Source organism: Watersipora subatra, chromosome 7, assembly GCF_963576615.1.
Source record: "Watersipora subatra chromosome 7, tzWatSuba1.1, whole genome shotgun sequence".
NCBI classification, from domain to species: Eukaryota; Metazoa; Bryozoa; class Gymnolaemata; order Cheilostomatida; family Watersiporidae; genus Watersipora; species Watersipora subatra.
This window is the reverse complement of record NC_088714.1, coordinates 30,901,054-30,915,811: the sequence shown is the minus strand read 5'-3', so window position 1 is coordinate 30,915,811 and position 14,758 is coordinate 30,901,054. Positions and strand designations below refer to the sequence as shown.

At 36.1% G+C, this 14,758-nt stretch overlaps 1 protein-coding gene across 1 annotated transcript in view; it reads right to left on the bottom strand.

Moving 5' to 3' along the window:
• Positions 1–6,675, bottom strand: part of LOC137400667 (ryanodine receptor-like) — a 167,140-nt gene extending 160,465 nt beyond the window's left edge. Inside the window, 5 exon segments of the mRNA XM_068086999.1 lie at positions 1,357–1,545; positions 2,531–2,602; positions 3,618–3,728; positions 5,670–5,786; positions 6,664–6,675. Coding sequence (XP_067943100.1) covers positions 1,357–1,545; positions 2,531–2,602; positions 3,618–3,728; positions 5,670–5,786; positions 6,664–6,675 — 501 coding nt within the window.
• Positions 6,676–14,758: the final 8,083 nt, after the last annotated feature.

The window sequence follows — 14,758 nt, the reverse complement described above, 5'->3', positions numbered from 1 at the left end:
AGTGGCAATGATATAGCATCACTCCTCTCTCTAGGGTAATACTGCATATAGTTTGATTATAAATTGAAAATGATGCCGGTACATATGAGGTTGATGGCATGATAGGGCATTTGTTACAAATTAACTTGTAAACAGAACCCAAGACGTTTTTTGAACCAGTTTGAGTATTTACTGGACTCTATCTATACTAGAAAACAGCCCCTATCTGTATATTGGGTGCATTCAGTACCCATGCTCAATATTAACGCTAACCAACAGCACGCTGCCGAGAAAGAAGGGTCAAAACCGAGCACACCCTCCGCCTCAGATCGTTTAACTTAATTATTCTTCATTAGTTCTGTAGTTAATTATTCAATTATTAACAAGCAGCACGAGAGTCTTAAATTAACACAGACATGAGATGAGTCAGCGGCACGCCCTCTGCCACAGGCACGCCCTCTGCCACGGGCAACACTACACAGAGTTCATCTAATATAGTCAGATGCCTAACGCTGTTCAAACTGCATATAAGAAGTTGTCAGCTCAGCTCGTTGTCAAACTGAATGATCTCAAGATGAGTCAACTGAGTGTGTTATAAGTTAATCTATTTACTATTGTCAACTAATCAGAAAAGACAACTTTCTAGAATGTTCTTAACTTTGCTACTAACAATGTAAACTTCTTGTTGACTGTTTTTGTTTCAATCTAAAATATGACTGCAAAATTTTGTGAGAAATACTCCCACAAAATTATGTCTTTTAAAGTTTTTTTCTCCATTGTTTTGTGTACGATGGTAAAATGATATAAAATAAAAAATGGTTTCAATATACACATTTATTGTTACTAATCACGCGGAGCATTGTTCTCAGTATTGTTTTGTCTACTATGGCATAATGATATGAAAAGATAAAACTTCAATTATGACATATTGTCACTAAATAAAATTCATATGTACATGTAAATCAGTACATATTAGAAGTCAGTGGTTTCAGATGTACGTGTACACTACGCATATGAGTCAGAGAGCCGCTGGCATATGCTTGAGCTATTATATAAGACAGGGCCTTCTAGAAGCTCCGAGCAGCTTTATGCTAGGGGACTCACCTCTGGAAATAATTAAAACACTAGTCACATTAGCATCAAGCTGCCATTGATCTACAATAAAGGATACACTAATGTGACACTCACCAGATAACTGACACTCACCAGATAATGTGACACTCACCAGATAACTTGGCACTCACCAGATAACGTGACACTCACCAGATAACTTGGCACTCACCAGGTAACTTGGCACTCACCATATAACATGACACTCACCAGATAACTTGACACTCACCAGATAACTTGGCACTCACCAAGTAACTTGGCACTCACCAGATAACGTTCTGAAGAGACACTGACAAGAATAAAATCATCGCCAACTCTAACTTTCTCTCCCTCAGACCTCTGTTTAGATGCTGGATGTATTGTCCACCAGCAGGCCTCACCTTCTGCCTGTGCTGTGAGTCCGACATCAAAAGCGAGCTTGTCATTAGATGAAGAAGTAGTAAGGCAGGAGAGATACTAAAATAGTTCAAGGATTAAAATGGTTTAGGAAGGTCAGTATTTTCAAATGCCGTCAAATCTCGACATATGAAGGTTATTTGTTAGACGATTTTTTCCCTGTCAGAGTAAATGTTCTGTTTATTTCTGTTTAAATCATTCTCCGAGTTCAAAAATTATATTTAACTACTTCAGACAAGAATTTATAGCACTAATACAGTAGCATTATACAGAAACATGAAAAAACTATATCATTTTTTAACATATATTAATTGTTAATGAAAATGTTTTCATTGTCACTTTGCTTTTGCAGACATATTTAGGAGCAACCTTGGCAATACAGAAGATAGGCGTGGTGATAGAGATATAGGATGAGTCTAACAGTCTAACTTATACTACAATGAATTTTAAACTTTATGGTAAAATAATGTTGCTAGATTTTCTTTTTTTATACTTGATATTTTCATATTGGACTGTCGCAACCAGCCTTTCTTGTTTCTTTTGTATTATGCTTTCTTCTCTTCATAGTATTTTTTAGTTTTTTCCTCATTATATCTAATAAATAGTTTTTAAAATCTTTTTAAAGAATTCATCTGTAGATGCTTGCTCATGCTCTTGCTATAATTTGTCACTTTAATTCTAGCCAATAGAATTGAGTTTTTTTCCACAGCTACTACAACTCATTCGAGTTTTTAGGAATCTATGACTTGAGAACTAAAATATAAAAATATGTAACGCTGTTTAATATTATTCAAACAACAAAACGAAATTATATGAAAGAGAACTGCCATCATATTTAATGATTCCCAAACTGCAATGTTTCAAGACACCACATGTTAAAAGTTATTTTGCATGTTGCATCAAATATTTGCTCAAAACTAACATAATAGGTCAAAAGTTTGCATGTTAAAATGAGTGTAAGACAAGGTTTGACTGTCCCCGAGTTGATTCTCACAAAAATGATTAGAGCATGTCTGTAGGTCAAGGAAATAATATTCAGGCATACCATGTCACTGTGACTGTGTCGTAGGAGCACTGCATGGCCATACAGCAGCGTTCTGCTGCCAGCCTGAGCCGTCTAAAACATTTTAATGCTCGCTTCAACAAATGAAGGAAGGAATAAAAATTTAAAGACAACCACCTTCAAATAAGATAGAATCTCTAATCATCTGACTTGACTAAAACAGAAGTCGCACCTTATTAAAAAAACCTGCCAGAAGATTTTAAAAGACTATAAAATATGATCAGAAAAAAAACTACAAGTTATAAGTTACAAACCACATGGGTATTCAGATAGAGTCAGAGTGTGTCTGAAAGGGAGTCTAATGTCAACTAACCAGTTGATATTTGCAACACTCTTTCAAACCAAAGGCTGGTTGATACTATATCGCCATATATGGCCATATATCGCCATATATCACCATATATCGCCATATATCGCCAATGGTCTTTCAGTATTCATCGTCAGTCGACTATGCGCCCTGTAAACCGATGTCATCGATGAAGCAATGCGGATACGTCAGGAAAGTTTGCAGCTATCAAACTTTGCCAATAATTCACCGAGCATCAACGACAACCTGTACAATGTGCACTATTTCGGCGATGGTAATTCGCTGTCGAGAAAACTATGATCTATTTAATTCGATTTATAATAGTTGTAGCGAATCTAGTATTTGATTGAGCATGCGGCAACAGAGAGGTTCTTTCGAGAAAAATTAAAAAGCAAAATAAGAACACTACATAGCGGAATGATGCGAACGCGGATGAGTTTGTGATTGAGTGAACATTGCTATCACCGACGATCGACGAAGCCTTATGGCATCAAAGCCGAGATATGGCATTATAGTGTTAAACAGCCTTGGGAGATGCATTTCTCATTTAGGATACACAATGATCTATTCTGTTAGATGGCACTGCAGCCGATCAACTCATCATCCAAAATACTAAACAGTTACTATTAACTATTAAAAGAGAATAATAACAGTACAAATATAGCTGTACTTAATTATATTTGTTGCTGGAAGTGACATTAAACCATATTTGTTCGTGAGGTAATTATTAGACAGGTATAGACACTGGCACAAATAACAAACATTACTTACAGCATCAGCCTGTGGAGCATTTATCATTTCCTGCAGCGCCCGAACTGACAGGGCTTGTTCGAGCATGAATGAACATATTGATAGGTCGGATGGCTCAAAATTCTAAAAAAGACATACACGCACATATCTATAAGAGATATACACATACATATCTATAAGCAATAAACATATCTTAATGAACCTGATAGGCCAACAATATACTGATCTAAGAAAACACTAAGGGATACCACAATTTTAACTAAATATCAATATTGCCAGGAGACCTCATAACTGGTTACACAGATGACTAGCAGGGCGGAGTACAACAATTCTTTTACCAGCCAGCAACTAACTCAATTCCATGATCAATATTCTGAGATATTTGTTATTGTTGCTCAACAAAGCATAAGGAAGTATTTCCTGTTGAGCTACAGTCATTACTATGAACTAGAATTCAAAACAAAAAGATAAAAACCATCTTAACAGCGGAGGATATGACAGCTGGTTCAATTCCCAGATTCTTTGTTGTTTCCATCAGTTCCAAGTAATGTGGATACACTTTTTCAGAGTTAAAAACTTCTTTGATAAGTGAAAATCATTAAAATAATAAATGGTTGTATGCGTGGGAGTGAGCTAGTTCCAACTAGCGGCTGCAATAGTTTGAAAACGACTCGGCTCTCAGCGATAAAGGTTACCATTGATCAGTGTTTCGTCAGTGAAAACATGACGAAACACTGACCAATGAAAACGAAACACTGGTACATAAAAACTTTGTCAGTGTTTCATGTACCAGTTCGGACTGGTTTGCACAGGTTTTCACTAGTTAGCCACGGTTCATACCAGTATATACCAGTTCATACCAGTTTGCACCAGTTCAGTGAGCTATTGTCATATATTCTACACCATGTTTAATAACCACTAGCACTCTGGCAGTCCAATATGTCATAAGAGATCGTTATAAGATTTTGGTTGCTATGCCGAAATTCGCAAGTTTGAATCCTGTACGATGCAATCATTTTTTCCCAACCTACCAAGTTTTCAGACAGACAGATGGACGGAAGGATAGAGACCGTTCTTATTAAAGTAACGGTGTCTTAGTAAAGGTTTCTTATTACTAGTTCCAGTAAGCTACATTTGCTTTTGATAATTATTTCAGCTATGACTGCATGGTTCGTAACAGCACATACACACTATGTTTCCATGGTGCGCAGTACTGCGATGCAGCCCCCTCAGAAGTCGAGGGGATTGTACGTTTCCATGCTGTGCAGTGGTTTTCAGCAAATTAGCCAGAGAAGAGAAATTGTACAAATCTAACTGCCTGATGGAGAAATTGAATCGATCATGGATACCAAACGTCAGAAACGGTCTTTTTATACTTCTGTCATCATTATACTTTTATTTACAATACACATTCATAAGCTTTTACAAACCTTAACACACTTTTTACAAAGTAATATATTTTTAATAAGTATTTTTAAGTAATATATTATTTAAACGTTAATTTAGGACTTGCCACCTATTTTTCGAAAAGTGTTGGCAACGATAACCAAGTCTAGAAAAGTAATCACCTCATCATCCTCGTGAGTGCAGACCATAATTAAATTTAGGTGAAAGAAGATCAGAAAAATAAAAAAAAAACAAGATTAGCGGGATAACGTTTGTACTAGTTTATGGCCCTCGAAGAATCCGTTTCGACGGCATGAGAGCTATGCGCAGCCACTGCGCAATTGCTGTTTCCTTGCTGCGAATTAGCACTGGCTTCGCACTGATCAGTGCGCAGTGATTTCAGTGCGAGGACGCCGTTTCCATGATTCGGAGAGGGCACAACTCCATAGCAATGCGCATCATGGAAACATAGTGACATATAGGTACAACGTCATAATAACTAAAACATACCTGAAAAACTTGATCACCTTTTAATAACCCGTAAACCAAGCTATAAACAGTATCTTAGCCACACATGTCAATATAGGTGTCAATAGAGGTGTCAATAGAGGTGTCAATAGAGGTGTCAATAGAGGTGTCAATAGAGGGGTCAATAGAGGTATCAATAGAGGTTCATACCTCTGCCTGCAGAGGTTCTGTAAAGCACTTCCTGTTGCCAAAGCCTTCAGCTGCCAGAGCCACCCTATTGGATCCTTCCTGAGTGTTAATATTGCAGCTGAGACAAATGAAGTCATTCTGAAAGCATGAAAGCATATCAAATTGATATTGTAGTACAGTTTCAGATATTTTATACCTATAACTATAAAGTTCAGGTCTTCTTAGTCTGTTTTTGTTCAACTCTGCATATGGAACTTGAGACTCCTACAGAACTGTAATTGACAGAAATACGGTAACAAAAAATAAAGTAAAATTAAGGATTGGTAGAAAATTTGTAATTTGATAAGTTGAACATGAATAAAGAATAATAGTAAGTAGTACTTTAAAACTATTTTTTCTTTACCATTACCTAATTTTTTAATTTGTAGTTTTCACATGTGTTGTTTCAATTTCAAATGTGTTGTTGCACTCATGTTTACAGCTTCTGTAAATCTGTAAAAGCTAAATGCTTTTCCCCTGGACAATTGTTTTATCTGGAATAAGAATAGCCTTTACCCTCTCCGTCCATTCATTCAGACAAAGTATCAGACAAAGTAAGTCCGATATCTCATTTTTACATTTGCACCAGTATCGCGAGGTACCAATGTTGTCCATCAAAACTTTAAATACAACGAGTTTCTGCTGCAACAGTAACTTTCTTTATACACACACTTCCATGTACTCATTTTTTATTTTTGCACTTAATTTATTTGAACTGCACACAAAATTTATTTGAACTGCACAAAAACATTTTTCTGAAATTATTAAGTTTAAAAGTTAGATTGGTAAATGTTGAAGATTCTAAATAAGAATTAGTTTTTTGCGCAAAGACTTTTTTATTACCCGAGCAATGCCAGGTATTCACCTAGTCATGACATAAGATAGCATGCATGTTTTAAGATCCATAAAAACTTTTGACTGCTACTTTCGCACTCACCCGAGTTATACATGTAAAAACACTATAAGCTCGCCTTACCTGTTGAGCCATCCCCACCACAACCTCTAACTGTCTACTCAAACTTTGATTCAGTCAACTCAAATATACCTGAATCAATGGCATTGGGATCAAGGGGCTTGTTGACAATATACATGACAATAGAGCTACGAAATATAATTAACGATAAGACATATATGATGATTAAAAGTGCACACGATGATAGTTTATTATTATCACCAATAAATAATTCCTAAGAGAGATGAATGCCCAGAGGTTACCACAAGTTATAAGAGCGGCTGAAGGTAAATATACACATGTAAGCTGCCAACACGCTGTCGGCTGCTTGTGACCTACAGTGCGAGGAAAAATTGATAAAATGGTAACTATAGTAGCTTGATCAAAAAGCCCACCAAAAATATAAATTTTGGCTAAAAAATTATTTTTTCAAAGTTAACATTGTCATTTAGTCAATTTTTATTTTTCACAAGCAGTGAGCAAGGCTAGACCCGCAAATTCTTTCATCTTCTGGTTGGGTTTTGAAAGGCTGGTTATCATGAACCAGACAGCGCTTTAAAACAAAATATTTTAGCGATTTGGCAGAAAGCACGAAGCAAATTCATGTGAAGGTTAGATGAAATAAGCCACAAATATTTGAAAACAGATAGTGTTAACTTGGACTAACAGACAGACACACAGTGGCATCTTTTAATATAGATCATGGCATTAATTTAGTACATCTATATACATTTCTCAAAGTTGGTCGTCTTTTGTGTATTGTAGGTTTGATTGTCCAGCTATAGATCTTAAAATCTCGGAATAAAGATTCCATACCGAAGAAGATTCGATCTCAGACCCTGCCGTTCACCAGTCCGACACCCGACCCACTAGACTACATCGAATTGCTAGCTTGCCAATATAAGTCATTATATGAGAGCAAATACCTAACGGCTTTGCGTACGACGCGGGTCATAGCATAACGTCACGAGAAGCTGTTCGCTCACATTATTAACCGTACTGGCTAATAGCGCGCAGACTAATAGCAGGCAACTCTCACTACTTCTCATTGTTTATAAGACAAAACACTTTTCTCATGATATGTAGTTTAAAAGTTAGAATGGAAAATGTTGTTGTTATATGTTAAATACACATCAATTTTCTGTCCCAAGACTTTTCTATTACCCGGGCAACGCCGGGTAGTACAGCTAGTCTATCTTTCGTTTTTTCGTGACGCCATTTTATCGTTGTCGGCTACCTTTATAGACAATTTTATCGTTAAAAACACGAAGCTTTTGCAATGAATTTTTAAAAATGATGCTTTTGTTTGCAATTTTTTTATTATAGTATTAAAACAACACTAAAAAGTACTATTAAATAAAAGAAAATGATCGTTTTCTACAAATATGGCAGATTTTTCATGAACGAGCGCATGTGCAAACGACTTGATGACGTCAAAAAAAACGATGGATATATATTTTTCTCAAAGTTTGTTGTCGTTGTATATGTCCAGCTATAGCTAATAAAATCTTGGAATAAAGAATCCATACCGGAGAAGATTTGATCTCAAACCCTTCCATTCACCAGTCGGACACCAGACCAATTCAGCCACACAAGATTGATAGACTCCCTAGGCGATATATGTCGCTATATTGGAGCAAATACGCAACCACTCTCCGTTACTACGCAGGGTGATGGCGTAACGTCCTGGAGAGGGGTAGCTCTCCATGACGTTACGCTTACTCAAATTATCCATTGGCAATGTGCCGGGCTAATAGCAAGTGGCAGGCAACTCTCATTACTTTTCATTGTTTATAAGCTGATTTTTAATGCCCGGGCAACGCCGGGTAGCACAGCTAGTTATATTATATAACATACTACATTACATATAGTACATAGGTATTTATATAAGGTAGCTAGTTACAAGATTTAGTGACTTCATTTAGTCAATTTTTCCCATTTGAGTATGCCAACATACTGGCGTTAAGTGCTGGTTAGCTAATTCACTGAACATGGCACTAAGTATGGTGCTCTATACAGAAACTATGTGAATCCAGAAAAGCTGCCATGGTGATACAGCTGTGCTCAACTGGTCTGGAAGATACCGTAGAAAAACTTTATCATATTTTCCTCACGCAAAATGCACTTTAAGTCAGCACCGTGTCAAAGGATTCATTTTGTGAGCAAAGTACAATTTTTAACCCTTTGCGTTCCAAGACCGACCTTTGTCGGTTTACGAGCAATGTCTCAGCGTACCAAAACCGACAAACCCGACATTTTTGCCGTTTTCGATAGACCTTTTTTGAAATGTTTTATTTATTTTAAAAACAACGTTAAAAATTAAAATTAAAAATTTGAGCATTTTCAGTAAGTTTTTTACTACTGTTTTGAGGCTATAAATAATAAATTTTATGCGCATGTGCAAAAAGAGCACGTTGTAAAGATTTGATCATTCTTTATGGAAAGCTGATCAACATGGACGGACTTGATTATTTGAGCTCGGCTAAAAAAATTTGTTTAGAGGATGATATCGACTGGTTCGAAAGTGAAGAAGAGGATTTCAGGTCAGAAAAATCTAGAGAAGACGATGGAAGTGAAAAAGAAGGTCAACAGAGTGAATTGGATTGCGAAAGTGGGATTGAAACGGCCGGCGTTGAAACTGGGAATAATGACGGATATCAAAGAGGAGCTGATTTAAAACCAAAATAATTACATTTTGATGACAGCTTGGCAGGAGATAAGTTCGAATACTTAAACAGGTAAGTATTTTTTATTATTTGAAGCTTTTTATAACATTGACCATGATAAATGTAATATTTAACGAAACGAATAAATATGGCTTTCAAAAACATTGCGATGCTTCGGAGCCTGTTGATGATAAATATATATGACGAGTTATTGGTTTAGTTTTGCATATAGGTATTCTCAAAAAGCCTACTCTGTTGTCTTACTAGTCCACAATCCTTCATCATCTACGCTGATTTTTAATAAAATTGAAAGTAGAAAGAAAAATAGAAGCAAGTTTACCTTTTACTGACAATTTTGAAGACCCTGCTGGCAATAAATTGTTCAAGTTGGAAAATGTTTTTGCCATGATATGCGACTGGTTATATTCTGTTTTGCTGCCTGGTAAATTTATATCTATAGATGAAAGCTTGCTGGCAGGGAAAGGACGGCTAAACTTCAGACAGTGTATTCTATCTAACAGATTTGGATCAAAGTTATTTGCTCTCCGATGCTGTCTCTGGCTATGTGCACAAGTTGTCTGTATACATGGGTGATGAGCAAGAGCAAGCTGAAGGTACTGGCAGCAGATTCTCTTGTGGAATATCTCTATGCGAGTCATATTTTGATCCCTACCATGCAAAATAAATTTATTTACAAATTGTATTTTATTTAGTTTCTGCAAATGCTTCCTTGCTTTGTATTGCTAGCTTTTGTACATACGTTCGCTGAAATGTCATTATCTATTGTATTTGTTGTGTATTGATATGTTGTATTTGTTGCCCATTGCCCTTATCATCCACCTAATCAAAAGAGTTCAGTTCTCATATTGTTTTGCCATCTAGCAGAATGATTTCTCCATCATTTGCTGTATCTGCTCATAATAAATGTTGCTTCCTGTCTTTTGCTGCTTCACAAAATGTGTGAATACAGGCTCACCACTCAATTCTTCTTGTGCACAACCAGTTAATCCTTGCTGCAGCACCCATGGATCTTAGCTGCAGCACACCTGAATCCGTGCAATGAGTTTATATGCAAAATTGTTACTTGAATCTATAATTTCAAGAAATGCACATAAATCTGCCAGTAAAAAATCAAATTTGTGAATATATTGATCTCAAGTTGCAGTTTCGGCAAGCTGCTTGAAGGAAAATGTCTCAGCTTTCAGATGCATATTCATTTGCAGTCTTATGCCAATTTGCACGAGAGTTATAGCAGAGTTTGAGAAGCCATGTCGGGTAACAGTTGCACTGCTTATCGCCATGGCGATATGAGCATTTCGAAGGTCTGCTCCCGCAATGCACAGAAGCACCTAACTCAACTTTTGATGGGCTTGGATAACCCAATTTGTTTGCAAATTCTTGTAAACATATGACACCGTGCAGATGCTTATCATAAACCAGTTTTGGCAGAAATATTGCTTTTAAAAATATATTTGTAATCGATATTTCATGATAGAGGTGACAACTTTGTTAAATCAGAATTTTGACTAAAGTGTGCACAGCCAATTTGCAGGGAATAAATGGCTGTCCGTTGAAAAATTTCTAAGCTTTCAAATGCATATTCATTTATAGCTCCATGCTAATTTGCATGCGAGTTATAGCCAATTTTAGTCGGCCATGTCAAGCCTCGATTTTCGCAGGTCGTTTGGGTCACGCGGTGAAAATTTGGAAAGGCGCTCCTGCATTGTAACGGAGCTCATATCTACACTTTCAATGCTCTTTGGCGTCCAGTTTTTTTGCAAATTGTTGCGAAGATATGAATCTATACAATAATTATTTAGACAACACTGTCAATTGCCTTTATCAATTAGAAAAATACAATTAAAAATGACGTACAAAAATAAAAAATTCATCGCTTCAGCAAATTGAGACTTTTGTTGGTAAATATTTGCAAGCTATCTACATAGAAGAAGCATCAGCTTGTAGAGAAATTTCTTAACTTTCCTATGCATGTCAATTTATGTAACTGCCACAATTTTGTTGTAGGTTACTGCAGTTTCTATGCGGTCATGTCGAAAGCTCAAATCGCGCCAGTTATCGGCTGGTACGCTAGTGGTTTTTCCATCGCTAAAGGGTTACGCAAATAATTATGTAATTTTAGTAAATTATTCTTACTGTTCATCAAAGGAGTAAGTTTAGACACTACCGTATATCCAAGCCTTTAGGAACAGTAATACATTTCATTATCTCTGAGGATAAAAGGTACCATTTGGCATTAAGGTAAACATCGATCATTAGCAACCAGTGGTAGCCATCGCATTAATAAACCATAGAGACCTTGACATTCAATGAGCTTATTATAGCATTTTTATTTATTTTATTTATTGAATAATTATAATGCTATAGGCCTACTATTTTTATATACCAGGCAACGAGTAATGACACTCTCCTGAGCCTACATTAGCTGTTTTGATCCCTGTTATATATGATGTCACCTCCCAGTGATGGTCTACAGAATTTTTTTGATAAATTTGTGGCTAAGTAACAAATGTTTTGGATGGCAAAAAACAAACGGTATTCAGTACATTTACTTAATCTATACTGCAGCTCTGGTATCAAGAAAAGGCCAAGTTGTTTACATACATCTATATATATATATATATATATATATATATATATAAATCGCAAGTGTTTGTCCGTATTCTGTTGCGTGTGTTGTTTGTTTGTCCATCTTTCCGTCTGCGTGTCCAGTTATAGCGATAGTTTTAGGAAGTCAAAACCAGCTGCGCACTAGATTTAAACTCAGAACCTCCAGTTCTGCAGACATTCATTTATCCAATACACTTCATTGTTTAATTGGCTATGCAATAGAATGAATTGGACACATACTTATTACACATGCCAATTTTTTGGCTTCACGCTCAACACTACAACTGGCATTATGCATGAAACCATATCAGAAAAAAAATACATGTGTGTGCCCATATATGAAAAAAATGCTTAAACTCACACGGACAGTAAGATTATTGCTATCAGTATAGAGCTGTAGTAGGTACTGCAGCCGGTACCGTACAATTACCCAGAAATAAACACTGTGGACAGAAATAAACAAACACCTTCATACAAAAGTTGCAATGATAAATGGTGTATATATGGAATGAAAGTAAATTTTCTGGGCAAAAAACCTTTTTTTCACCTGCGCGATGCCGAACATTCAGCTAGTAGTAGTAAATATCACAGCTAACATGCGTTAGGAGGACTTTTTTATGGTATGAGTGTAGCAAGCTAAACCAGTCTGCATCGTTTCTGGTGATAGAAAAGGTCAAAGCCTATTAACTTACATAAGCTTACTTATTTTGTCATGTAGGCTTACGAAATAGCACACTCGAGGTATGGCTATTTGTGTTTCGCTCCCCTGGGCCTTTTGTAAAGCTTCGCTTGTAAAGGATTTTTATCATTAGATAAAGTGTGATTGGATTGGCTGGTCTAAGGTAAAGCAAGCTAATAATTTAGTCATATCGACTATTATAGTCCTATTACAGCTGAGGGGATTCATGTCAATGCATCAGCAGACCCCTGACGAAATCATTGATTGGTGAAATCTTGTAGAATCTTCCATCTAATATCCATTCGCTTAGCAGGGAAAGATATTGAAACTTTCTATGTCAAATCGTTTATTTGATTTGATTGGCTAACTGTTTCTCTTTAATCTTTTTTATGAATCTTGTATGTCATAATTTATAAACCATTTCTTGTTTGAAATAAAATTATTGTCAATAAAGTAATATAATAGGATGAAGAAGCATCTCGGCTAGGCAACACTGAATTTTCTTTTCAAATTATATTCTATACAACAAGTCAAATAAGTTTTTTAACCACAGCAAGCTTCAAAATAAAAACTAAGTAGATATAGGCATCACATATTCATATTAGCGATTAATCTCACCTGAATTAGCGGACGACTTTTAGCTGTATTTTCGACAGCGGGTTGACTTAATAGAGTCAGCTGAGAAACAAGCATGGCTACGCAGCCTAAGGCATAGTTTGAAATACCAGCGCTGCCTAATGTAGGCCTACTGATGTTCTACTTATTATAACCCTCATAAAATGCCCTAAACCCTCAAGGGATCATAATCCAATGAAATATGATGGGTCTGGCAAAACGTAGAGCAATATGAACTTGAAAAAAGTCTCTCCTTCTTTCTATGATATAACTGATATGATATGATTTCATTGATATGCTTTTACAGAGGAGAGTAAAACAGGAAATTTTGCTTAAATTGTTCAAAAAAACTAAGTTAGTTCATTAAATTTTCTTTAAAATATTTTATAAAAGTTATGCCCTACTAACAACTACACAGAGGCAGATTTGGTTGGGAGCCGAAGTGGCAATGCTTGCTTCTGTCAGCATTTTCACTAAATATTCCCAACATAACCTCTGCTATCAAAGCAGAATCCTGAGGTGATGTATCAATAGTGCTATGAATTTACGAGCAGATATTCAAAAGCTTTGCATAACGTATGTTGTATTTTTCATTAGGTATTATTCTGCTCAAAAGTATCTTGAGAATCAGCCATTCAATTAGTTACACTACCTTGGGTGAAGTGCCATTGTTTGAATTGAAAATTGTCGACGAGGAAAAAGTAGCCAATCTACTCTCAGTAGCCCAAATATTATGTCAGTATGCTGTTTCACGTAGATAAATAACATTGGAACCGAATAGCTGATTCCTAGCATGAGGAATGCTTCTGACTGTTTGGACAGAATGCGACCAGACGCTTGCATCATGAATGCAAAGAATGGAAACGTTGCTTTCTGAGCAGGTAAGCTCCATAGTGCGGATAATCCATAATACGGATAATGCGGATTTGGAATTGTGTGCACATGGAGTTACTGCGCGATAAGTGTTTGAATTGACATTCGCATGTTGCGGGTTAATGCAGGCTCTTTGTTAAAAAAGGTATGAAATTCTATGCCAGAGTACATAGCAGCACGCTTTTGAAATTGGAACGACATAATGATCAACTTGGACAAAATGTTAGTAGATTTTATCAGAACATATCGGTATTTTTCTATCATGTACGATTGTTTTTTATATTTGAGGTGATCGAACTGCCATGATGTTTCAAGATTAAAATCGACAAAACTTGATCGCAGTTAAAATGCTCAGATCAAGCGGAATTGTGATTATGACCTCCATAGTTGCAAAGAGACCGACAGCATAGAGATGCGTAATGATGCAACTTGAAAATAATAGCCGATATCAATTATCACAACGATAGCGACTAGTGATGTCATTTCCCACATATTTGTCTTTTAAGCATTTTAACCACGATGAAGCATTGCCGTATTTAATTTTGAAACATCCTGACAGTCAGATTACCTCAAGCATTAACAAATCTCAGATTATGAAAAAATTTTGATTCGTTTTTGGATAAAATCTATTAAAATTTTATGTAAGTTCATCTTTGGA